Below are 27271 nucleotides of genomic sequence, written 5' to 3'. Positions count from 1 at the left end.
ACTCTATCGACTTACTGGCCGTGTGGAATTGTTTTCTCCCAGTAATTACCACAAATGCAGCATGTTTTTCCTTCTGTCTATATTAAAAGAAAGTAAAAAAAGAGCTTAAATCTTTGCATTATACTGTATCACCAACGCATTCACAACTGCTGTTCTTCGCTGACGAATTCGCTGCAATGCTAGAAACCCAGAGACTACTAAAAGCATACTGCCCGCCGGTTTTACAGTTTTACAAAACTGTATTCGTTCAAAATCAAGAACAAAGAGAACTTCTTCACGTCCCCCACTGCAGTCACGCATCCGATTTGCCCAGTCCCCGATAGGATCTATCCAATCAAAACTCGCAACATTGAGCAGCTCGAACATGGCTTGTTCTGATTGGTCGATCTGTTTGGCGCTCGTTGATTCTGCAGTGCGCGAGGTGGGCGGCGAATTCTTCTGAGTATAAACGACAGACTGAGCGGGTTTGAATACTTACAGAAACGGAAATATCACACATTTACGTACATTTCAAATTTATTTCAATCCGCTTACAGTCTGCCGAAGTTAAGAGAGAGAAAGACGGCTGGCCAAACAGATAACTGTAGAACTAAAAACGAATTAAGCGCCTGTCTTTTGTTTATCGAGGCTCGCCGGTATTGGTAACGCGGACGCGCGGAGCTGAAAGGACCCTCTGCCGCGAGCTAGCGGAGTTAGCTAGCTCCCTTAACCGATCATCTTCACTTAGGGACGCCGCTGACAGAAAAGTCGTTTGTTTTTGATGTGGACAGGTCTCCTCCTTCAGGTAGGCACTAGAAAAAGACACCAAAGAGACAGTTGTCTGAGTGTTTTAGTAAAAGCACATTTACTTACTGGTTAAGACAGCATAGCTAACCAGTTAGCGACTAACTTTAAATTGAAAACCTGCAAAGACAGCGGTCATGTTAGATTATAGACAGTTTCCTAGACATTTGTTACATGTTCTAACCTACTGTTAAACCATATCGAAGTTTTAAGGATACTAATAAAAATAATAATAATAAAAAAACGTTAAATCTGTCATTTACAAGCTCTCAAGTTGTTTCAAAGCTCTATGACTTACTTTCTTCCGTGAAAGGAAACAAAGGGGGTGAAAGAAATCACAGTCTCAGTCACCATTCGCTTTCATTGTATTAGGAAAAGACGCACTGCAAATGAACCGTGACTGACATTCTGTCTAACATCTCTTTATGTGTCAGAAGAAAAAAGTCAGGTCTAGAGAACCATGAGATTGAGTAAATGATAAGTTTTAATTTTCGGTTGAATCTTTTTAGCATCTAAGTTGTCAGTCTTTTTTTTTAGTTCTTCAGTGTTTATTTCTTAATTGTCATTACACGACTTGCTGATTTTGTGAAGTTGTGTGAGTAAACACGATTAAAACTGTTATACGGGTTTGTTTTAGTTTTCAGTTAGACTTCGCTTCAATGTGTTAGTCCAGCAGGGGCGCCAATGAGCTCATACACCTGTCACATCTACACCAGGGATAACATAAATCCCAGATTTGGAAATGAAAGTGCACCTAATGCAATTGCAGAACTATACCCAAATGCAGGTTTTTTTGTGGATCAAAGGGGACATTCATTTTCCTCTGCCACCTAATTGTTCAGTTTTCTCATGTTACTACGTATAGCTTGAGTATGTGAGTTTGAGGTTTTGCTGAGATGACTGGGAGAACTTGTAGGAGGGGAACATGTGAACTTACAAGTGAGACTTTGTCACTGTCTCGCACGGTCTCAGCTGCTCGGTTACATATTCAACCTACGTAGTAGCAGGATGTTAGATCATCTCTACAGCAACTGAGTTGGCTTTTACACTCTAGTGGTTCCCAGAGGAAAGTTTAGTTGCTCTTTCATAGCTTAAAAGACTTAAAGGTGGTCTCAGGAATTAAATTAGGAGTCATTAATAATACTACTGGTATATTGTTAGAGTACAGAAATATACATGTTTTGGTTCAACTTATCTTAGTTTTATATAATTTATGCTTGGAAGAATTTGTTGAGAAATCTTCATTTGAAATCTGCACTGAAAAACAAGACAAAAACAATCAGAAAGAATAACTTTTTTTGCAGTTAGTTTAATCAGTAGGTACAGTAAAAGGTACTTCCATGTTCTTTACTTGGTCTTAAAAAATCTCAAGTTTACCATCATAAAACCTGCAGAAACCCTAAAAAATAGATCTAGCATGTACTTAAGTAATCTTGCGAGATAATTAATCAGCAACTTAATGCATAGGAAAACTGTATATGATTTAACTGATGTACATGTGTATATAGTTTTTGGATAAAACTGTTTTATCCAAAAGGGAAAAAAAAGCTTAACCTCAATGTTGTGTGATTCTATAGTCTATAATGAAGTCTAAAGCCATATACTGTATGTGTATAGGGAAGCCATGGGATTGACCGGGAGGAAATCAGAGAAGGGTCCTGTTTGCTGGAAGCGGAGAGTGAAGTCTGAGTACATGCGACTGCGGCAGCTCAAACGTTTCAGGAGGGCAGACGAGGTCAAGGTGATCCATGGGCTAGTACAGCAGACATTAAGCTGCCTGTATAGAGTTTGGAGTTGACCAGGCTTTTAGGTGTCACGTGATATGCAACCTGCAAATGCAGTGTTATGTAGTATAACACTGTTTCCACAAGTGATAAAAAGAGTCATGATAATAACCATGTTGCCTGCCTTTCTATAGGATTGTCTCACGGTGAAATGTGTTTTCTTAATGTACAGAGCATGTTCAGCTCCAACAGACAGAAGATTTTGGAGCGTACAGACATATTGAACCAGGAATGGAAACTGAGACGGATACAGCCTGTTCATATAATGACACCTGTGAGCTCCTTGCGAGGGACTAGAGAGGTTAGAACAAATCCCCAAATTTAGATGCTCCTTATGTGCATGTTTAATGCCATTCATGCTTTTGTAATTTTCCTCTATTTAATTAATATTCTTGATCCCTATCTAATTTCTGTTTGCTTTTTGGAAATGTGTATTAATGTTTTATTATTAAATGCAGTGTTTTGGTGCTTGTGGCATTTAGAGTAAATTCTCATTATCCTATAAATATCTTGGTATATAGATTACATCTTACATGACTGTAACATTTTGCAGTGCACTGTCGACAGTGGATTCTCTGAGTTCTCCAGACAAGTCATTCCTCTCAAAACACTGAATGCTGTGGCCTCTGTGCCTGTCATGTACTCTTGGTCTCCACTCCAGCAAAACTTCATGGTAAAACCAAATTTCTTATATATATTTGCAAAAGTAAAAAAACACACTTTTAATCTTGTATTCTGTTTTAGGTTGAAGATGAGACCGTATTGCACAACATCCCTTACATGGGTGATGAAATCCTTGATCAAGACGGCACCTTCATTGAAGAACTTATTAAAAATTATGATGGAAAAGTTCATGGAGATAGAGGTCAGGAATAAATTTTTTCCCTGTTTTATAAGATTTGATATAGCTGATCTTTTAAAGAAAACCAATTGGGAGACGATTTGATATATATTCTTTTTCATGCTCTACTCCTGAATATAAGAGCACACAGGCTTCGTATTACAAATAATACATTTTTTATGTGAAATATCCCTTTAAGAATTGATTCACATTTGAGCTAACATATCCACTGCTGCAAAAAGGCCCTATAGACTGCAGGTTCTCTTGAAAAGGGTATTGATTTCTTTTCCTGTCTTGTTTTGTGTAGAGTGTGGTTTCATAAATGATGAGATCTTTGTGGAGCTAGTGAACGCACTCAATCAGTACAGTGATAACGAGGAAGATGATGAAGAGGAGGATCAGCATGATTGCAAGTTTGAGAAGATGGACCTCTGTGATGGAAAAGATGATGCTGAAGACTCTCACAAGGACCAGCTTAATTCAGAAAGTAATAGAAATTAAATGATTTTTAGTGTAAAGTATTGGGAGCAGTTAAAATATCTTACATTTGATTATTGTTTTTTTTTTCTTTAAGTTCCAAAGATTTATAGCAGTGTGCATCAACAGTGTTGCATATGTCAGGACTGTAGTGTTTATATGTGTTTTGGGACAACAGATGTTTTTCTTGTCTAGTGCAATGTAGTTTTTTCCCCCAAACAAATCACATGCCCTTTAGTGCTGACAATAGACAGGGATTTGATTACATGCTGCATGTGTTTCACTGTCTCTTATTTTGTCTTATACAGTTTCTGTGCTTTCTTATTGTATGCAACAGGTCACAACAATGACAGATCAAAGAAGTTTCCCTCTGATAAAATCTTTGAAGCCATTTCTTCCATGTTCCCTGATAAAGGTTCAACGGAAGAACTCAAAGAAAAGTATGTTAGATACCAATTCCTCTGAATAAGAACTTTCATTGATTCTGATAAACTTAAATGGAAAATAATTTGAAGTTCATTTGTGTTGAAATTTGATGGGTGGTGATCATGTTTTGAGAAATGTTGTATTTTTGCAGATATAAAGAACTCACTGAGCAGCAGCTTCCAGGGGCTCTTCCTCCTGAATGCACCCCCAACATTGATGGACCAAATGCTAAATCAGTGCAAAGAGAGCAGAGTCTTCACTCCTTCCATACACTCTTCTGCAGGCGTTGCTTCAAATATGACTGTTTTCTTCACCGTAAGCAATTATTTCTCAAAATGCTGTCCTTTTAACAATACAAATCAACCATTTAAGATTGCATTTCTATAAATGCATTCCTCATTTGATTTACAGCCTTCCATGCAACTCCAAACACATACAAGCGTAAGAATATGGAGAATCTGGTGGACAGCAAGCCATGTGGAATTTATTGCTACATGTATATGGTTCAGGCAAGTGCATTTCTCCACGCCTTCTAAAATTAAAGATTGTTAATCCTGAAGGCTTGATATGTTTGTGTGGTTTGAAATGGCACAAAACTGCAAGTGCAGTCACGATTTCTGTGTGAAAGTGTTTGCATCACAGGTTTTACACATTTGAAGTGCTACTTAATTCAGATTTTTTAAAATTCTGATTAACCCTTGTGTACGTATCTCTTCAGGATGGCATGGTTAGGGAATACCCAGCAGGTGTGGTTGCTGAGCGTCCCAAGACCCCTTCTAAACGCACAGTTGGCCGACGCAGAGGAAGACTCCCGAACAGCAACAGCAACAGTAGACCCAGCACCCCAACAGTTAACAGTGAGACTAAAGACACAGACAGTGATCGAGAGGGAGGGGCAGATGGAACCGACTGTAACGATAAAGATGATGATGACAAAAAGGATGAGACCACCAGCTCCTCAGGTAGAGATTGAGGGTCTAGAAAAATATACCATATCAGTGTAACATTTGATTGGGGGCTGTCAACCATGAAAATCGTATTAATAAAAAAAGTAATCTAGTAATGTCACTATTGATTGTATATTAGTTATTTGGAGTCATGAAAATGTATTTGCTTATTTCAGGTTTCCTGCTGTTTTAGATCTTATTTCCATTTATTAATAATATATTTATTTTTTGTACAGAGGCGAACTCCCGCTGTCAGACTCCAGTGAAGCTGAAGTTGAGCTCCGAGCCTCCAGAGAATGTGGACTGGAGCGGCGCTGAGGCCTCTCTCTTCAGAGTGCTTATCGGCACTTACTATGACAACTTCTGCGCTATCGCCAGACTCATCGGCACAAAGACCTGCAGACAGGTACACACTCCTGAGAAGATGGGTTTATGCAATAACATTACATATTGAAGTGTTAATTAATACTGAGTAATGCTAGACTGTGCGTAACTGCTGTGGAATTTAGCACAAATTGCAATTAAACAAACACTAAAATGGATTCATGTTTTAGGAGTTTTTTGTTTTTTGTTTTGGCAGGTTTATGAATTCAGGGTAAAAGAATCTAGCATCATTGCACGTGCACCTGCTGTTGATGAAAACACTCCTCAAAGGAAGAAGAAGAGAAAACACAGGTGTGTGTGTGGTTAAAGTGATATTTATAAGAGTCTGGCTACCTTTACTTTTGTTACTTTTCATATGATCAAATTAAATAAAAATAATCAAACTATTATGATTGGTGCATTTTAATCACGTATTATCCTGTTGTGCTTTTTTGGGTTCTTCTAGATTGTGGGCCACTCATTGTCGGAAAATTCAACTAAAGAAAGGTTTGTGTCTTTGAAGTTAGATTATAGATTGGTACTTTCAGATGGAAGCTGAGTAAAATGCAAGTATAAATGTTCATTATATGTGAAATTTCTGCTTGCAGATGGCTCCTCCAATCATGTGTACAATTACCAGCCATGTGACCACCCGCGCCAGCCATGTGACAGTTCTTGCCCTTGTGTCACTGCCCAAAACTTCTGTGAGAAGTTCTGCCAGTGTAGCTCGGAATGTGAGTGTATATTAGGGATGTCAATTTTCGATCATTCCCATGATCGATTGCCATTTAAATTTAATGATCAAGTAATAGATTCATTGTTAACCTTAATACTGCAAAATGCGTTTATTGCAGTGGCAGATCGTAACCGGAATTACAAGATATGCAAATGACACTCAAAAAAACTCCAGTTTCCTCACCCGAATGAAAGGGGTTTTTAGTCTAAATAAAAGGCTAGTAGCATGATTGTAAAATAAATAGATGTGATTATGATCATTTGATAAAATTAAGAGTGTGCTGTAGTTACTTTTGGGGTCATTTTACTTTGTTGGCTGTTTCATATCCTTTCACAGAGACCGAATGGGCCTTTTAAAATGGTTTCTTGGTGCTCGTTGTTGTATTTTAAAACACAATCACAATGTTTACAATTGACATCGGCATTTAAAATAAAATGATCCCAGTCTTGACTATGGCGTGTGGGGTTGTGCCACTGAACCACTTCCACCGGTGGTGCTGCGGCAAATCACATTGTTGCTCACATGAAATTTTTTAGAAATGACACAAGTGGGATGAAAGATTTTGTGGCCATGAATTAAGAATTTGTTCCTATTTATTAATAGGGCTACCCTCTGCTAAGGATTTTTCTGGTTGACCAGTAGTCCTACAACTGAAAAATTTGTCAAGTTCACAGAGACCGAGACGGCAGAAAGCGCATCATGTTTGCTCTTATTATTTAACAATAGAACGGTATTGTGAGTGCACACAAATAAATGTAGAGTCAGGATTATGTTGAGACCGATCTGATCTGTCTAAAAAAACATTTCTGCTGTGTTGAGGGTTCACAGGAGCATATTCCTTAATGGATATAGTTTGAAATGATCAGGACTCTTTCTAGATCTAGCCTCCTGGCCAAACTGAGCAATTAAAGGAGAAGTGTCTTGGTTCGAGAGGTGACCAAGACACTGATGGTCACTCTGGTTGAGCTCCATGATCTTAAATGGAGAAACTTACAGAAGGATAAACATCATTGCGACACTCTGCCAATCTGGGCTTGATGGCAAAGTGACCAAACTCAAGCTACGCCTCAGTAAAGATACAAGAAACTTGGAATTTATAAAAATACACCCAAATAATTCTCAGACTATGAAAAAAAAATTATCTGGTCTTATGAGCTTAAGTTCCTTATTCATGTCTGAGGGAAACTGCTTATCACCTGCATAAAACTATTCCAGTGGTGAAGCATGGAGTCGGCAGCATCATGCAGTGGGGTGTCACCTTCCAACATAACAATCACCCTTATGCACACAGCCAGAACAATGCAGTAGTGACTTAGGGATGACTATGAATGGCCTTGAGTGGCCCAGCCAGAGCTGGGACTTTGAACCAATCAGACATCTTTGGAGAAACCTATTGGTCCCCAGCCAACCTGACAGAGATTGAGATGATCTAAAGAAAAAGAATGGTGAAAAAAAAAACGCAGATATGCAAAGCTGGTTGCATCATACAAAAAAAGACTGGAGGCTGTATTTTTGCCAATTAAATTTTAAATTAAGGATATGAAAACAATTTTTCAGCATTTCCTTTTTAATAAACTCGCAAAGTTGTGATAAATCTGGTTTATCTTTGTCATTATGGTGAGTAGGGTGAAGATTTATGTGGAAAAAAAGTAATTTAAAGCAGTTTAACATAACATAATAAAATGTGAAAAAAATGAAGGGGAATGAACCAGACTTATTTATTACATATTTATTGCTTACCATGTTGAAGGACATTACATTAAAAATGGAAACAATGCACTTTTAAAGTTTGGATCAGTTTGTACATTAATTAATTACTTTCACAAAATATCCAGCCCGTCACTCACAGCCACTTGGATGTGTTTTGCGCTTGAGCAGCACAAACCCAAAAATCAAATTGCTTAATCGACCATCGATAGCTTTAATCGATTGCATCTCTTTTAGACAATTAATTGATCGCTGACAAATCGTTGACATCCCTAGTGTATGTAGAGACACCCCTATAGAGACCAACACCAATCAGGCAGCTCAGGCATGCAAGATCAATGTGACACCCAGTTTACACCAAAACATGTGAAAAGAGGAAGATTAAATAATAATTTTTTATTCCCTAATCGTGATGGCGATAAAAAGTATTTTAATTTGGAGCTGTACTGTATTTTATATCAGTTATTTTTGTAGTAGATGTTTTAAGCAGATGTCTTGCATTTAATGATTGCCACTGAATAGTTATAACTATTAGTAATAACTTTTATACCCAAGGAGAAGTTATTGAATTCATATGAAGTGTTTTCTTTTGTAACAGCCGTGATCGATTTGAAATGGTCAGGTCTGGATGCAGGAGTTGTTTTGAACTGGATTTTTCTGTCTGTAAAGGTCAGAACCGGTTTCCAGGCTGCCGCTGTAAGGCTCAGTGCAACACCAAGCAGTGTCCCTGTTACCTGGCCGTACGAGAGTGTGACCCTGACCTGTGCCTCACCTGTGGGGCGGCTGAACACTGGGACAGTAAAAACGTCTCCTGCAAGAACTGTAGTATTCAGAGAGGAGCAAAGAAGGTACATTCAATAAATGCAGCTTTCCTCATATATTAACAAAACATTAATAGTCTTGCTTATTTATGCCACTTCTTTTTTTTTTTAAGCACTTGCTACTGGCTCCGTCTGATGTGGCCGGATGGGGAATTTTCATCAAAGAGCCTGTTCAGAAAAATGAGTTCATCTCCGAGTACTGTGGGGAGGTGATATGTATAAAACAACAAAAAATACGTCAAGACTTCATAGTGATACCCTTTTATGTGACGTGTTTCTATTTTTACCTCTAGATTATCTCCCAGGATGAGGCCGACCGCAGAGGCAAAGTGTATGACAAATACATGTGCAGCTTCCTGTTCAATCTTAACAACGGTAACTAACCTCTTTCTCGCAAACGTTCGCTGCTCACATGCCACCTCACTAGCTGACAACCTCCCACCTTCCACCCACAGATTTTGTTGTTGATGCAACTAGGAAAGGAAACAAGATCAGGTTTGCCAACCACTCTGTGAACCCCAACTGCTATGCAAAGGGTAAGACACTCAGAATCTTGTACTAAAAGGATAATCTTGTGTGTAAAATGTGATGTCATGGCCTCTTCCTGTCTGTCCTCACAGTGATGATGGTTAATGGAGATCACAGGATTGGCATATTTGCTAAGAGAGCCATACAGACCGGAGAGGAACTATTCTTTGACTACAGGTAAAAAAAAAAATTAAAAAAAGTGTATAGGGTTTTTTTTTTGAGAGGGCCTTTCGAATCATCTAACCTGATGTTTACACGTCTCTCTTAGATACAGTCAAGCTGACGCTCTGAAATACGTAGGTATCGAACGTGAAATGGAAATTCCATAAAGCCATCTACCTCCTTCAACAAATGCCTTACACTCTTCAGGAATTCTCTCTCCACATGCATGTCCAGTTCAAATACAGTTTTATAGGACAAAGGCATCTATTTGAAAAGTTTTTAACGTGATATTTTGAAGACTTTTTTTTTTTTTTAACTCTACCAACAGGCTTACTCTGGGATACACTTTCTGATAGTAACTTGAACATTCTGTCATGTTTACAGCTGAGGTTTTAGTACAGAGCCATTTTCTAATGGGCCATTGTTTTGTACCTGGATTGTATTTTTTTTTTTGGTTTAAATTTTGACAGTTTCATCTATACCTTTGGACCAAATTTCACATTTAAGCCGGCTGTAAGTTTGTAATGCAAAAACATATATCATGCAGTCCCCACCGTTTAACGTTTGTTCTTTGTGGAAACCAAAGCCACTATCACTGCTTTGCATGTTCATCTCTCCAGAATTGCTCCAGTTGCAGAGGTATTAAATGCATTTTCTGGTGCTAATGCATAGTTGCTGTAAAAACAAAACTTGGTGATTTATGGAAGGAGGGTAGACTCGGTATCATATTATTGCGGTGCCTTGATATGTTTAAAGAACACTGAATAGTTTCTTGACTTAGATTTCCTAAAATGTTGAATGGTGTACTCAAATTGTTGTATGCATGAACAAAGGTTTCAAATGGAGTGGAATCAGGTAACTCTTCATTCCTCACTGTACATTTTGTAATGTTTATCCAGACAGTTGCAGCTATGAACTTTAGACGTCACTAAATGTAAAGAGATTAGATTAAGGTGCTGTTTTTGTCCCTGGTTACAAAAAAAAAATCACTTTTTTCTGATCAAAGCAATAATACCAGGCTCGACTCCATAAGTCCCTATTTATTTTATGACTGTAAACAAGTTTTATAATTTATTGATGGCTACCATTTGCTGTGATTTGTCTAGTGAATATTAGGGAGTTATTTCTTAGGAGCTTGATCTTTTTGTTTTGCTCCTCTTAATTCATATTTCTCCTCTGAACCTCGTCTCTGCTCTTTCTTTCCTGAGGGTTTTTGACCACTCCATCTCCATGCCTTTGATTACAAGGTGCTGTTCAATTGTTTACAGGGACTTGTTAAATGTGATAAAATAAACATTTCAAATAATTGTCTGCTGTACTGTTTAAGATAGAAACTTAGAGCAGGTATATAAATGAAAAAAATCTGGCACTGAAAAAGCAAAAAGAAAAATTTAGTTTATTCATGATATTTATAAAATGAACTGCACTATACAAATGGTGTTCTCGTGGCTGGTAATAATGCAACTCTATAAACAGCCAGTCAGACATGATTAGATCTGAAACCGATCCTCTTAATTATATGTATTTCTGTCTGCAACCAAAATCTCTTCAGTTGTCCAAAAGTCATAATTACAATTAAATTAATCAGCGTTTTGTATTTTCAGAATGCTAGGCAATAGCATGCAACCCTGACTGGGTCCCACTATGAGTATAGATCAATGTCCAGTATTTACACATTAAAAAGTAAATGGCAATCCTGAGCATCTTAAGGGCTTAAAGACAAAGACAGTCTGGCTTTAAAGGGAAAAGTCCAGTGTCACATTGTCATACTCGGCAACAAAGAGATCTTTATGAGAGAATCCTGTGTGTCGACCTTAGACACATATTTAAGGTCGTCAAACTTCAAAAGACATTGTTATGCCAAGTAACTGTAAGTGTCTTTTTCCCCATCCACACGTTCCAGGTATTCCTTCTCTATCAAAATGTCAATGCATTTCTGAAAAAAAACAAAAAAAAAAACACTTAAATATTTCATATGAATGTTTTAGTAGTCGTCAGAATTGCAGAGCGCTGCATTTCTGTTACCTTGATGACAGGAACACGAGGTTTGAATCGGGAAGAAAGTTGGTTTAGCACTTCTGCCAAAAGCTGCTGGTGCTTTAAAATTTTCCTCATCTTCATGATTCTCACGATAGCTGCCTGCACACAACACCACAACAAAATGGGTAGATTCAAAAGCATATTTTATTTCAACTTCAAGGGACAGCTATAGTTTATTTTTAATACCTGTATGAGGAGCTTCCTGTCTTCCTCGATGTTCTTGTGTGTCATCTCCTGCTCTTGTTTCTGCTCCGTCTTCATTGGCACATTGATATTCACCCGTAACTTCTTACTGCACACAGAGAGAGAACAGCCTAGATTTGTAGATGACAAAAATGCAAACCTAACATAATATTCAAAAATATTACTATGCACCATTTTAAAATGTTATAGTCAATTGTTAAGTGTATACTGTGGAGATCAAACATGAAGTAGTAAGAAAATGCACGCACTTCTTATACCCCAGGAAAAGTTTGATTAATGTATCAGGCTTGAAATCCATTTCATCAATATTTGCATTCTCATCCTCCAAGACCTACAAAAAATACGCGTACAAAACAAGGTATGTCAATAATTGCATGATTAATATAAAATGATTCACAAAAACATGTTTAAACAGAAATGTGAACAATTAAGGGGATTGCATGTACACTGTAAGCACAAAGAGCAAATATTAAAATTTTATAAAGTCTAATTGGGTGATTCACACTCATGATTTTGAATCAAGATGTAATCAAATTACTTGCAAATGTGAGAATCTTACACACAAAGAGCAAATCTGATATAAACAGCACTGATGTTGAAAGACAATTATAGGGTCCTATACACCACTAGTTCTCAACACTTACCAGCAACTTTGATTTCAACAGGATTTGCAAGACCTGAACCAAAATATCCTGGAAAAAAAATGACAATTTAAAAATGTAATTTAGCAAGTATATATATATATATATATATATATATATATATATATATATATATAAATAAAAGACAGCAATCAAGCTGACAAAACTCGAACGTTTTAAGTAATATCCAGACTGATACTTGCTTTGGATAATTCAAGTCAACCAAAAAATAATTTATATTTAATTTGATTTTAAAGGTGCTGTATGTAGGATTGACACGGAGTGGTTGGACTAGGTATTGCAGTCCAAATTCAAAATATTGGAGAGGGGTTTTATTTTTAGCCAGTCCCTCTTCCTCAGACTTGAGCACATACAGGTTGCCAGATTGACAACAACAACAAGAACAAGCGCAATTGAAAATAAATCAAATGAAATGCGCTGTGTTTTCCGTCAATTGGCAACCCGGGGTGCCAAGACACAATTGGGTAAACTGGCAGTGGAGGGGTTTCACAAACCAAAAAACAACTACAGACATTCCAGCCTGGAACACACATTTTCAAAGGAGAATAACTGACTGTAGCATCATTTTTTAAGATAAACGAGTATATTAACTAACCATGTTTCTTAAATATCTGCAAACATATGATGGTATTTTTATGCTTTAGTAGAGTCAAAAACTTACATACAGCACCTTTAACACCTCACACTGAGGATTTTCTTTTTTTCTGTAAAATGTTATCACATTGGACTAAAACTGACTTTGTTCATTCAGGGGATTCAAAACAAACTAAGATGTGGTCATAATATAAAATAATAAAAGATTGACAAGCAATTTTTGACCAAGAACATAAAAACGTAAAGGATTTCCAGCAGAGCATGAATACTTCTCGTATAAACTACGGTAGTTGAACTTCACATAGATGTAATTGCGGTATCTGTTACCTTATCTTTTTGTTCCGAGTATGAATTTGATATGAGATGAAGATCAAAGTTCACTGATTGACTATGTGAACATAAAGCAATGGCACTGCACTCACTATTTTGATCTGTGTGCTGTCGGCCAGCTGCTGGACGCTGTAGCTGTTCTCTGTGTTGAACTGGAGCAGGATGGCCATCTGGAAAGTGGAGGCCTGCGGGGACACGACACGCACAAACACATGACTCCTACAGCCTTACATGCTATGAATTACTACTGACATGACGCAGCCTTGACGAAGACAAACCTGCAGGGTGTATCTGTTCTTGAAGCAGTTGGTGACCAGCTCCCCTTTGGATAGGTGGTAAAGCCATGTCAACTTCCGCCCGCTGTGTCTACTTCCATAAAAAGCTGTAAATCTTTGGTAACTCCGCTCCAACTGTGAAAAACAAAGGCGTTGGAAAACTATCATCAACTGGAAGTGTAATCACACATTATTCTCAGCTTGTGGAAGGGTGTGAAGGGCTTAGAAAAATGCAGGGTTAAGCATCTGAGCATCTCACCTCAGATGGTAAAGCGAACGTGCAAGACTGCTGAAACGGCCACGAGCCAGAGCTCAGAACCTGGATACTGAAATCCACTGCGAGACAGATGGAGCCAGATTTGATTCATCAGTAGAGACCGCATGCATGCTGCATCATATTACAAACAGGAGGAGTGTGGAGCACTTACAGTCCAAAGGCTCAGAGTTAGAAAGGTGCTTTTTGAATTGCTCATTCAAGTCTTTGCTGACACCGATGTCCTGGAACATGCGCTGTAGTTTGGAGGTGTACTCGAAACCACATGCTTGCTGAGGGCGGACAGAAGAAAAAACGGTGTTAAGCATTGATTCACAGTAAAGTCGTATTGAAGCCGTCTTCAATAAACAAGTGCACAGACCTTCAGTTTGGAGATCATGCTGGCCTCGGCGTCGTCGCTGGCACTGTTCTGGTGCACCAGTCTTTTGGCCAGCATCTTGGCATAGAACTTCTGGAACACGTCTTTATCCTCAATATACTTGAAAACCACCATCTGACGATGAAGGATGTTGGAGAACCTTATTATCAATCACACATTAATACGAGACAAACTGACTGACTTTCAGTCATTTGTGTACGATTTGCATAATGCGCACAGGCTGACAATTTTCTGTATGCAGAAAACACCTGGATAGAAAATGTGCGGTTCATACCAAAAAGAAAATGAAAGCAATAATCAACCACAATCTTTTACTTGACTCATTATTTGATCAGACTGACAAAAATAAATGATGCTTGCAAAAAATAAATAAATCGGATGATATAAGAATGGAATTGTCAAAACTATATTAAGGTGTCTTTATTACAGTGTAATTATACATTTAAGTACTAAATAATATTAATTAACTACATGTTCTTAGGGTTAGGATTAGGGTTGGTTTAAGGTTATTTGCATGAAATAATGGATAATTTATTGATGACAACTGGATGGAGCACGACACGCTGAACCAATACTATTGTTGCATACCTTGAACTACAGCTTTCCTATAATGCATTACACAACTGGTACACCAATCATAACTGTAGTATTAGTCATAGAATAATAAGAGTCCTACAGTTTCTGTGATGCGGAGAAAACAAACGGAATCAAAGAATTCAGTAAAGAAATGTTACCGACTATATGAAGGCTAATTCACATATGACCGACAGACGCAGACCGACGCTGACAGTGACCAGATTGCAGCACGTCACCTCTCAGGCATTCCAAGATTTGACAAGTGCCAATAAGTGAAAACAAGCATCGACTAAACACTAATGGGGTAACACACTCATCTGGCAAAACCTACTGTTGTTTGTGGTCTGTATCTTTCTACTTCATATATAGACACTACACAGGAACTTCATCTCCAGAGCTGCTCTGAGTCCCTTCACAAGCATTTAATTTGATAGAAGTATCAAATAGAGCACAGAAAATCTAACTCCTTGATATACAGACATACATGGCAGCATTTAACACCACCACATTAATAAACGGAGCAAACATGAACTGTTAAGAGTGTTCTGAATTCAAGTAAGAGATCCAGAACAGATTAAGGGGTGTCCGTGTCAATCTCAGTGGAGTACAGTGAAACTCACCACTTGGTTGAGAGTATCTTCGAGCTCAGCCTCCTCTGGATTCTTTGAACTAGATGAAACACACACTCCATTAAATCATCTGTGTTATGAAGATTCCTAAACACCAGCTAAACCCTCAAAGCAAACACAAGCTTTCCTACACTTTTATAACGTCAAATTTGAGCTTGAGAGCTCATGCAATGGATTCTTTTTTTTGGTAGAATTTTACATATGAGTCTTGCTAATAGTAGTAGTTTTTTAAAGGGTACCCATTATGCAAAATCCACTTTTACATGGTGTTTGGACATAAATGTGACAGCAGTGTGTGAACACAACCACCCTACAATGATAAAAATCCACCCACTCCTTGTTTTCTAATCCCCATTAAACCAAATCAGTCTCATTAGAATCACGCTGATACTCGGAGCAGCGGCCCAGCACACGTCTGCTGACTTACAGTCCTTCATTACCAGAGTTTCCATTTGTGTACACGGCGTTTCATTAAAACACATAGTGAACATTATCAAAGTATTTGTGTCATTGCAAATCAACTGTGAAAACACTACAAGTACATAAATGTATCAAAAAACCCATTTCAAGACGTCCTGGTTCAATCTTTAGGTGTTTCTTCAGCCAGAGTTCTCCGGTTCTCTTGCTCTGTTGCTTCTACCGGCTGTTTACTGCTGTAGGTATGCAAAGCAGAAATGTATATGCCATGCCCTCTTCTGAAGACAGGGCGGGAATATGCTGCTCATTTCCATTTAAAGTGATACACACCAAAATAGCTCTTTTTTTTTGCCATGCCCCAAAAATTTCCCACACGTTATAATAAATGATCTGTGGAGTATTTTGAGCCGAATCTTCACAGACACATTCTGGGCAGACACAAAACTAATATTACATCTTGTAAAAAGGGGCATAATATGTGCCCTTTAAATCCTAAGGGGCCGTTCACATATCGCGTCTTTTGCGAGCTCATGTTCGTTATTTCCAATGTAGAAAATAACGAATGACATAAAGCATAGGTGAGCTCATAATGGAAGCGAAGCAGTCGCGACACACGCGGTGCGACGCACCCGTCTTTCTAGGCACGTCCGCACCGCAACAAGTTAAAAACATTTCAACTTTTCAGAATGCCGCAAGCGCAATGCGGATAATGTGACAAGAACTAACCAGTCAGCTTCATCCTTTCCTGTAACAACGTTAAAAGCTCAGCCAAGATGAAAGGAACAGCTGATCATAGTTGTATATGGATTTCCGTTTTGAAATAAATTTAGTAGCAGAGCTACTGCAAGCGATTTTTAGAGCTGCAAATCCATTTATCCTTTGCTGAAATTTCTGCATATTCATGGAGAGAGCGTGTCATGGTTGCTTATCAAAGGCAGACGCAACTGCCCGAGCGCTTTGGAAAGAAGAAGAAAGCGGTGCGCCTAGCGTTTTCCACACTTTTTTTGGCGCGATATGTGAACGGCCCCTAAAGCAGCTTATTTTTATTATTCGGTCAGAATACTGCATTCAAAGATTCAAGCCTCTAATCCTAAAACATAAAATGATGTGTTTGTAATAATGTACCAGACATTCACAAGATGTCATTGTCAGATTCACATGTAAACAGATCAAGGATGGAATATGAATAAGACAATTCACCTCTTCTTCAGTAAGGAGTCGCAGTATCTGGCCAGAAGCTCAGGAGATTTGCTGGAGGACTGCGCCATCCTCGTCACTGCATTATTATTAATGAATCTCCCACAGGCCTGGAGAGCAGTAGAGTGAAAGTTACACCAGCACTATAAATAAACACTACAGCTCAAAACTGACCTATAATATAGATCACAAACCTTATCGAGTGCTGCCACAAACCCAGCATCATTATTGAACGCAGACATGACGAGAGCATTGTATTTCTTGTGAACATCCAAGATTGTTTGCACATACATTTTGGGATCCTGGAAGACAAGCGGCGGCAGTTCAAACCGTGATCAAATTAAGATGTTACAGGAACCGAATCGAACAGAGATACAGGAAAACATGCACAAAGATAGCCAGTAAAAAGATATCCAGTATTAATAGAGTTAAATATTTCTGGTTTGGCTTTGACAAAGGGGTACTTGGATTTCTAATGTATACTGAATTACATAAAGCATAGGTGAGTCATGTCTTTGAAACACAATTATGTGTATAGTTGAAAGAGAATTTAGGCAAAACCCTAGTTAAACAAATAACTGTCATTTTGTGATGGAAAGAATAGACCTGTTATACAAAGAAGTGAGGGCCTGAGTTCAGGGAATGTGTTTACAACCGGTTTGGCTCATTTTTAGACAAGCTAAATCAATCAAATTCCTCTCCACAGCAGCTGCTACAGCCCAAAAATATTGTGGCTTTGTGTTGCAACACCAGAACTCACATTGAGCGCTGAATCTCCACACTTCTCAATGGCAGCCAGCCCTTGATTATGAATGTGGGACTCCAAGAGTTTCTTGAGCTCACACAAACCATCCGTGATCCGGGAAGCAAGGTTGTACATCCGACCCAGATCTGGAATTATACAGAACGTGTATTAACTGTTCTTGTTAATGTTGTTATGCGTGTATGAAACCTTAGATATTGCCCGAACGAAGGGGACAATGCAGCACTGACTGACCTTCATTCTTATCAGCATCTAGAAGGTTCTGGAACTCTGTGTGGAAGATCTCCAGGTGTTTCTCGATGAGGACCTGCTCACACTTGCGAGCCAGCTCGTCTTGTGTGCTCTCGTGGAGATAGACCTGCACCCTCCGCTGCTCCTCCAGCAACCGTGCCTCTGCCTGCACACATAATAAGAAATGTACACTTAAAAATATAACAAAACCAACAGCGATTTATATTATAATGCCAGACTTGAATCTGAACTCGTTTACCTTTTTCATGTATTCAGTAACAGGGTTTTGCTGGAGGAACTCTGTGCTTTCCCGTGTGTAGAAGCGCTCTGTGTCAGCCAAAAACTGTGACTCAAAGTACTCCTTATAAACTGATAATGTCGGCCCCTTCACAAACGCATCATCCTCATTCAAGCCCAACTCAACTGGAAAAGACCAACCAAATCACAACACGATGCTTCAAAGGTCCAGACAGTACTAGGTTTATTTGATCCAAACAAGATTTGAAAATATCCTTAAGGGACAACAGCTGGCTCTGACGGAGATGACAGTAAAATGAATTATTTCATTTTATTGAGAGGCCAGCAAAGAAGAGATGTAAATGTAAGACTACCACACTCACCGTAGGACTGCACCACTCCACTGATGAGTCTGGTGTTAATAGTCTCGCCATTTCTCTCCTTCTCAATGAGTTTTAACACAGCATTTGTCACCTATACAAAACAAAAGACAGGGTATTTAATGTCTGATGAAAGTGTAAGAAACATATCTTACAAATGGAATGTTATAAATAGCCAATAATGAACTTGCCTGCTTGTTTAGAGGTCTAAATAAGCACTCTCTCCAAGTGACCAAAGCAAGCTGTGAAGGAGAAACATTATTAATAATGATTAGATTACTGTTTTTATGTGATGAGACACAAGGCAAAGCGGCTTTAATAAACTACCTTTTTTTTAAAGGGGGGGTGAAATGCTAGTTTTCACTCAATATCCTGTTAATCTTGAGTACCTATAGAGTAGTACTGCATCCTTCATAACTCCAAAAAGTCTTTAGTTTTATTATATTCATAAGAGAAAGATAGTCTGTACCGATTTTTCTCGGAAAAACAAGACCGGCTGGAGACGTGACGTGTGGGCGGAGCTAAAGAATCACGAGCGCCAGTAGGCTTTTGCGTTGAGAGTGTCTGGAAGCTGTGACATTACTGTGAGGAAAAAAACATCCAAAACAAACCATGGCTAACAGTCAGATTCAGCGTATATTTATGATCCAGAATCAGATCCAGAGGCTGAAATTTAACAAGAGCAGCAGCAACGACGTCTCTATGTGGTATGTACTGAAACTGTATATATTTGCTTAGCGGTTTTGGAAAATGACTAAGTTCCACTTTATGTCGTCTTTTTTTTTTTTTTTTTTAAGCTGTAAATGTGGAAAGTGCAGTTTGATGACAACATCGCATGTTGTTTACTTGATGTGCTTACACGCCGATAGCTAAGTTAACAACACAGAGATATTTGAAGCAGTTTTACTCACTGCCTGCGGTTCCAACACACGATCGTGACCCTTTTTCGTTGGGACTGCATTATCCTTAAAAAATAAACGATGTGCAAATCCGGCGTCAAACTGGGCCTTGTTTGTAAAACAAGCATCTTCGAAATGCAGGGAACAAACAAAAACACTTGCACAACTCCGTTGATGCTCTGTAAAAATAAACTCCATCCACTGGTCCCTTAATGCTGTTTTTTTTTTTTTGGTAATCTGTGCAGGGTTGTCTTGCCCTGGCAACCAAAAACACACTTCTTTTGTGACATTTCGCGACGCTCTCGCTCTGATCAGTGAATGTCTGTTGTGCTCTGCTATACGGGAGTGCGCGCTCTTCCGGGAGAAGTGCCCTTAGGACCTATATAAGGAAATTCCGCTCCATCTAACGTCACACAGAGCCATACTCGAAAAAAACTTTCCGAAACTTGTGACAAACCGAAAGGAGTATTTTTGGAACAGAAATACTCCTTCAAACGTACAAATTAATTTTTTAAACTTTGTCCATGTTTAGCATGGGAATCCAACTCTTTAACAGTGTAAAAAACTCAGTATGCATGAAATAGCATTTCACCCCCCCTTTAAGAACTGCAATATGATCAAAGACTATATTTATAAAGTACTACTTTTAGTTTTTAAGATGATGAATAATTATTATTACCATTATTACAAACTATAAAACAAATCTAAATAATATTACAACAACAACAATAGGTTAGCAACTCATGCACAAGACAAACTAATGCTTTACTAATGCTCATCTAATGATTTAGTGCCAATGCACCAAGCCCATTGGTCAAGAGACATCAGCTCCCTCATAAAGACCAAGGGCTAGTGTTAATTCACACACAAGATACAGCTGATGTGTAGTCTCAGGTGCATTTATTAGGCTATTAGGAGCAATAAATATAGCTAAACTACAATACACTATAGCCAATAATCCACGTTTTATGAACACAATGTGTGGAAATGTAAAACAGGAATCTATGAGTCAGGCAGGGGTGTGTACTGTTTCTTGTACCGAATAGATTTCATAAATTCCTTTCCGTCCCTCATCACACTCTCGGCGCACCCAGTGTCTGTTGAGGTAAGCACAGATCCCATTTAACACTTTACTGGAGAAGCGGTAGTCCTCCCACTGCTGCGTGTAGAACTTCAGAACGCTCTCATCCATCAGGTCCTCTCCATCCTGCCAGACACAGACAGATGGAGGAGAAGTGGCAACAGCAAAACAATATCAAATCAATCAATTAAGCCACCTCACTAAAATTAGCGATATTCAAGCACAACAAACCATATACATAGCTAATAATTTATTTTAGATAATTTTTCCTTTTCTATTATGGCCTGTGCAAACAGTGTCTGCTTTAAATACTATAAAAAAAATCACCTGAACAATATGATCATCAATGCATCATGGCACCCTGAACAATAAGCACACAGTAGGCTACTACCTTGAGAAGGTTTGTCAGGTAGCTCCTCAGAAACTCTTTCAGTCTTTTGTAGAGTTCTAGTCCGACAAATTGTGCCCCGCCAGGTGTGGCCGTTTTCTTGGAGGGTTTGGAGGGGGGGATGCCAGCACCCCTGGCCTGGTTGGACTGGTGCACGCTGGTACAGTAGTTATACACATGTCTGAACAGTGGGTTAAAGTCTTAAGATGGTATAGGAGTAAAAGATGACAAAACAGACATATCAGCACATTTTTACACTGATGGGATGGCATTCCATTATGATGATGCTTTCTGATTCAGATGCCAAGTAGCTTTGTCTTTTTAGCTGTATCAGAGTACAAAAAAATGAATAAACATGTTGTGGATTAATAGCATCAGATTTGCTCCTAAGAGTGTTCTTGAACATGTCAGAAACTAAAAAAAGCATGACTGCAAACTCCTTTAGACAAAAATGTAATCTATTTTACAACAGTAAAGACAAAACTTGCTCCATAACAGTTTGTGGACACTTAAGTTCTAACACACCTTAAATCCTACAAGACAAAAATAAATGGGAAAACAGAACAATTCTTTAAAGAAACTTTGAAGCCTCAATCTTAAAGAAGAATGACGCAGTACTTTCAGAAGTCTCTGTGCTCCAGCCCTTGAGAAAACTTCTGTTTTAATAGATCTAGAGATGCTCTTATGTATCTCAAGACAGATATTACATGTCCTCTACATGGGTGTGTATTTATTGCAAGCTGCTATGTCTCAGTGCAGTAGTTGAAAGGTCATGACCACGTTAACTGTGATTACCAGAACTATTTCTTTTGTTTTTCTGAGAGCCAAGTATGACACCTTTACCACTAACTGTGAGCTCCACTGTGCTGCAATGAAAGCACTCTGACACTACAAACTACATGTTAAGGCTGAGTTATATGACCAGCGCTAAAGAAACCTGCGACAACAGCAGAAAGTTCTTTGGGTACACACAAGGCCACACGCAGACAGAAAAAAACACATGACCTGAGATGCAGAGGAAAATGTCAGCTGAAACTCAGAGCAATTACGCCCGTGTTTGATGTGGCACTATAGTGGGTGAAATGCAAAACTGCAAATCTGAATGTGAACACAGGTCCTTGTCTAAGTTTTCATTTCCCAGACACAAAGCAAGACGTTTGAACACTCTTGCTTTGAAGAGCTATAAAGTGGAACACATGGGCTGGGAGACGCCTTGGATTATAAAAGGGTCAATTAAAATGTATTACACCACGCACTTTCATTTTACAGTTTTACAATTCACAAGTTACTCAACAAATACGATTAATTATTTTGTGTCGATGTTAAAAAGTAAAAACTGCACTGACTTCGAAAGCCACATTCTTTCCATTTATATTACAATAACAATATCTTATGATCTGGTGGGGGGGGGGGGGGGGGGGGGGGTTCTCAGTAAGCGCAAATTTATGCTATTCTCTGGATAAATTAATAAGCAAGTCTAATATGGTCTAATATTGTTTAAAGACATTCACATATTTCACAGTAGCTTAAAAAAATTAAATGTTAATTTTTTTTTCTTCTAGTATATAGAGAAAACAGATGAAAATGAATGTAACCTAAATATGAAACGTTGCAAAGCAATTCTGCATAAATAATAACAATAATAATCAACATTTTCTGCATTATGTTATGTGACACAAATATTATCCTGGGCACTTCAGTCTGAAATCAGTTGACCTGTTTATTTAACCAATTGCAATACTGTAATTAATGCATGCAATTAATACTGCAATTAATGTGATTAAAATCTTTAGTTAATTGTGAACCTAATTTTAAAAGATTTATTTGTTCAGTTTTTTTTTTAAAATAATAAACAGGCCAGCCAAAGCTATAATATGTAGTCAATTGAAAAAAAAAAAATGAAATGGCTATGTTCATTTAAAATAGCATTCCACTCAATGATTTAATGTTCTGTAGCATTAAAGAAAAAATAATAATCACTCTGCATAATGCAAAAAAGATTAACTGTCTATTGTCAGTAGTGTAGTGATTTAGGAAGCACAGCGCGCACAGAAATAATGTCAAATCAAGCAGTTTCCTGTTGGTCAACAAGATGAATTTGTGAGATCAAGTTAAAGTCTGCACAAAGAAATGTTGATCCCTTTACACAAAACTCCCGAACACACAGCTTCACCCTATAATGACAGGATTTCGACCGTGAAATTTCGTCAAGCAAACTTTCAGCCCTGAGATAAACGCATAAATCCCAGCTTCAGAACTTACACAATGAGTGAGAAAGAGTTGATGTACTTTGAATAGCACATAATTATCACTCGTTTGTCCATCAGTGAAACAAGCTATGCAATGTATACTACAGAAACCCAAACCATTCAAAGGGTTTACCTCATAAGCTGAGGTCTTATTCTCATTACAAGCGCAAAATTCACACACATGGTACCACACCTAAAAAGACAAAGCCTTTCAGTGTGCTGGCCACAGCTGCTGGCCCCATTAATCCGGCGGAGCCTGGTAAGATACGTATAGAGTTCCATGTAGCGTGCCTTAGCCATGCTCTGGCGTGTATAGACCTGCTGTATTCCTGATCTCAGGTCATCCCAGATCTGGTCCAGCCCAATCTGTTTGAGCCCGTGGGTGTTCTGGCCCCTGTTGGATGACATTGTCTCTGTGCCTGTCTGTTCGCGTCAGATGAATCCTCTCTTCTCCCCGTTCTGCTCCAGAACACTGCTGCTTCACATGTAGTCCACCATGCTGGAGAGCATTCAGACAGGATCAGGTCAGGGATGAGTACCGCTGCACTTCACAGATGGTATCTGGGAGAGCAAACAAAACAGGTTTGAAATTAAAGAACCGCACTTACTGCCATTTTAAAGGGGTGCAACATGAAAATAACCATAAAACAGGGAATTTTATTTTCATGATGATGGATATGATAATAACAACAACAACAGGTTATGCATGATGTTGTGAATGACATGCAGCATTATAAGCAGTATTTACAGGTGTTAAATAGGACAGAACTAGCTTATCCTGTAGGTAAACACAAAAGCAAGAACCAAGAGGGGGGAAAAAAAGAGAAAAAGAAACTTAAGTACTTGTATTCATATTTAAAGAGGAAATTGATCACTGGCAAGATGGGCTTTTAATAAAAGTTATCAGTCTATGCAATAGAAATTGAGTTCTTAAAAAAAAAAAAAAAATGGTGATACAAGACCAGAAAAAAAGTAGGTGGCAAAAAACTAAAAACTAAAACTTTGATGCCCTTACTACACAGGGTTCGATTACATTATCCATGAGCAGGGATATCAAACCGTGGAAGTACAATCTGTAGTTTTCCCTGGAGCTGTTAAAAGTCTGTCTGATGGCGTAAATGACACTAGCTGACAAACAAATGGGGATATCTTGGTGTAGGTAACATGGAAACATAATACTCATTGTTAATTTCCTACTGATGCTGAGAAACTGTAACAATACAAAGCTGGGTAAAATCAATGACCTTACCCTTTAGGAGAAAAAGCTAACCTGACAGGATAGGAGACTCATGGGAAACTAAGCATCATTCCACAGCTCATGTGAAGTGACAAGTGTTGGGTCAGTGTTATATTTAGCTGCGTGTCTGACTGCTGTCTGTTGTGGTGCAGAGGATATGAATCTTGCCGGTCATTGTTTACATGTTGTGGTGTTTGAGATTCCACATGTCAGAGAAGCAAGAGCAACCGAGGGCTGGTGCATCAGAACATGTGACCAGCGGGATTGGGTTTAGCTGGGTTATTAATAGTATTTCCCACATCGTTCTTTCTAAGGCTTCTTGTTTACAGACAGCTGTTTCTATAGCCAGCACAACCAACTCCATTGACCAATAGGCCTAAATATAAGAGACTAAGTTCATTAAAAACATCAAATGTAGATGTGAAGATACAGACATTAAGTTACGTTTAAATCTAAATGCTCATAGATCTGATAAACTGTAAATCAAGAAAAGCAAAGTCCCACAACTTTTCCCAGCCCTGCTAAATCACTGACCCAGAGAACGTGAGGTTTTACAGCGAGGGAAATAAACAAGCTGGAGTGGCGTCACTCCGTCAGGATCAGCCCAGCTTATGGTGACACACATAAAAGATGCAGACGGTTGAAGAGGACAACGACTTTTAATGCTCCCTTGCTCCACTACACACACATATACATCCAGCTTTACGATACATGTGTCTAAGCTTATCTATTAGCCTCTGTAAATGCAACAGCTTTTAATAATAGCTATAAGAGTCATTCATTACCCGTAATATTTCAGTACATTTAAGGTAGTGACACTAAAGTGCTTCACCTGATCATTGTGGGAAAACAGTTTGTGAATGTCAAACAGCTTGAGATGGGTCACGTTTAATCTTATTAGTTCAGCCAAAGCAAGACTAGACTTTCTGACCCACATTCATCAGTGGGATATTTTCATGAAATCAAACACGTGACCTGTAAAGTTGTCAAAACCCAAACAATTACTGTCCGAGTACAAGCCAGGAGTACTTTACGTCATTCAAGGTAAAAGCAAAATCACACAGAATCGATCTCTTTCTTCTGTGGAACACAAAAGGAGATATTTTGAAAAATGTTGGTAACCAAAAAGTTTTGAATTTATTACTATTAGCTTCCATTTTATAGAAAAAACACTTCGTTTGAGCTCCAGGGAAGAAAAATAAAAGTCCTACAAGTTTGGAAAGACGTGAAGGTGAGTAACCATGACAGAATTTACACTTTTGGCTCATAAACTGTGGGTTGAATCAAGCTTATACTATGACTGATTCAAAACACAACTTAATGAAGCCTGAGACTGGCATTAGACACTGAATACTCACCAGTGAGCTTATTCATCATAAGCTTGAACATAACACTGATTATGTGTGAGTGACAAAAGCAATACCTTTTTTGTGGAGTACAAAAACACCTCTCTATGACCATCATGACAGTCTGGTTGAAAAACAATTCATGTCCTACACCTACTGATCTTTTCTGATAACTGAGGACGCCTTTGCCAAGAAAGCAAGCCAAAATTAGCATGATTCATAAACCATCCTCATGGAAAATCTTTCTAATTTCAGAAGGAAACATACCATACACTGGCACATGAGCTTTAGGAAACTTCAAAATAAAACCAATTCTTGGTCACGTATGGCAGTCTCTAAAAAACTACTGAGCTGTCTATCTAGTAGACGGCATTTTGGCCCAATAATGTTGTCTAGGTACGTTGGGCATCTGAGACAGCACAATTCATGTAACGTTAAATGTGTTTAAATGACTGTTCTTTCTTCAGTCGGCCTCAGCTTTAGATCTCCATCACAGACTTGACCAAGAAGAGCACATTAACGTCTTAAATATACAAGGTGTGTTAATTTCATGCCTATTTTAATGTACGTTACTATTTTTCTAAACAGTATCCATACATTAGCAATGCTAGGTAGCAGGTCGCTAACTTCAGGTAACATTGCCCTAATAAATTGCCGCTGACAAGAAATAAATAACTGACATTAAAATATAACCTATAAATAAGACAAACAAGACTTGATATCAACCTACTTCTCTAAAACGGAGACGCTTTTTTGATATTGACGTGAAACGGCCACCTAACGTTATTCATCAAGTCGTTTGTAATAGCACCAAAACGTTTGCCTTCTTTTTCAATAATTGGACAAATATTTTGGTCTAAGTACACGTCCAGCCAAACCGGGGTGGCTGACAGGTATATAAAGCTATTCAATCTTACCTGTGTCCGTTTCTAACGTCGAGCTCTATGAGCTTGAGGCCAATGCTGTTCTGTGTATGACTGGAGATGATGATTGGGAATTCCGCACGAGAGCGAGTGAAGCGTCATACGCCACAGCGCAGACAAACACAGCGACCTCTAGTGTTCACTGAGAGATACAGCGACACCCGCTATTCACTAACCTGAGTGCCCTAGTTCATAAACTGTATCAACCAAGAATGATCTATTATAAAATTTTCATGTAAGGGAACTTTGATAATACAGAGCTTTCTCAAGCCCCAGATCACCCAGTGTCTATTGTGATATAGTGTTTTAATGCATTTTGTTAAAATACATTAATGTTCCCAATATCTAGTGTTCACCCACCTCTTTACATCACCCTCCTAAGTAT

The 27271-nt window shown here is 38.4% G+C and overlaps 2 protein-coding genes across 4 annotated transcripts; one reads left to right on the top strand and one right to left on the bottom strand.

Moving 5' to 3' along the window:
- The first annotated feature begins 406 nt into the window (after positions 1 to 406).
- Positions 407 to 10561, top strand: ezh2 (enhancer of zeste 2 polycomb repressive complex 2 subunit). 2 transcript variants are annotated; one of them, XM_026200986.1, is made up of 20 exons: positions 407 to 784; positions 2401 to 2518; positions 2740 to 2868; positions 3121 to 3240; positions 3312 to 3432; positions 3716 to 3895; positions 4223 to 4325; positions 4463 to 4626; positions 4723 to 4820; positions 5030 to 5273; positions 5495 to 5664; positions 5839 to 5933; positions 6088 to 6128; positions 6230 to 6355; positions 8734 to 8912; positions 8999 to 9094; positions 9179 to 9260; positions 9341 to 9421; positions 9506 to 9590; positions 9682 to 10561. In XM_026200986.1, the coding sequence occupies exons 2-20, from the start codon at positions 2408 to 2410 to the stop codon at positions 9740 to 9742; spliced, it is 2286 nt and encodes a 761-aa protein (XP_026056771.1). In that variant the 5' UTR covers positions 407 to 784; positions 2401 to 2407; the 3' UTR covers positions 9743 to 10561. The 2 variants fall into 2 exon arrangements, with proteins under 2 accessions (XP_026056771.1, XP_026056770.1); XM_026200985.1 differs by having other exon boundaries at positions 2401 to 2524.
- Positions 10562 to 10945: 384 nt separating this feature from the next.
- Positions 10946 to 26993, bottom strand: cul1b (cullin 1b). Of its 2 annotated transcripts, none has more exons than XM_026200983.1 (22): positions 26881 to 26993; positions 23649 to 23941; positions 21135 to 21312; positions 20702 to 20869; positions 18955 to 19005; positions 18767 to 18857; positions 18406 to 18569; positions 18150 to 18312; positions 17913 to 18043; positions 17347 to 17454; positions 17156 to 17262; positions 15530 to 15578; positions 14316 to 14447; positions 14109 to 14226; positions 13940 to 14016; positions 13684 to 13815; positions 13498 to 13590; positions 12464 to 12511; positions 12068 to 12150; positions 11802 to 11907; positions 11601 to 11714; positions 10946 to 11511 (listed from the first exon to the last, which is right to left on the bottom strand). In XM_026200983.1, exons 2-22 carry the CDS (start codon positions 23786 to 23788, stop codon positions 11431 to 11433), a joined length of 2334 nt encoding a protein of 777 aa, XP_026056768.1. In that variant the 5' UTR covers positions 23789 to 23941; positions 26881 to 26993; the 3' UTR covers positions 10946 to 11430. The 2 variants fall into 2 exon arrangements, with proteins under 2 accessions (XP_026056768.1, XP_026056769.1); XM_026200984.1 differs by lacking the exon at positions 26881 to 26993 and adding an exon at positions 26694 to 26718.
- Between the last annotated feature and the right edge of the window lie 278 nt (positions 26994 to 27271).

This window comes from Carassius auratus, chromosome 24 (genome assembly GCF_003368295.1).
Source record: "Carassius auratus strain Wakin chromosome 24, ASM336829v1, whole genome shotgun sequence".
Classification (NCBI taxonomy): domain Eukaryota; kingdom Metazoa; phylum Chordata; class Actinopteri; order Cypriniformes; family Cyprinidae; genus Carassius; species Carassius auratus.
Note: the sequence above shows the minus strand (reverse complement) of the source record. Positions and strands in the feature narration are given on the sequence as shown.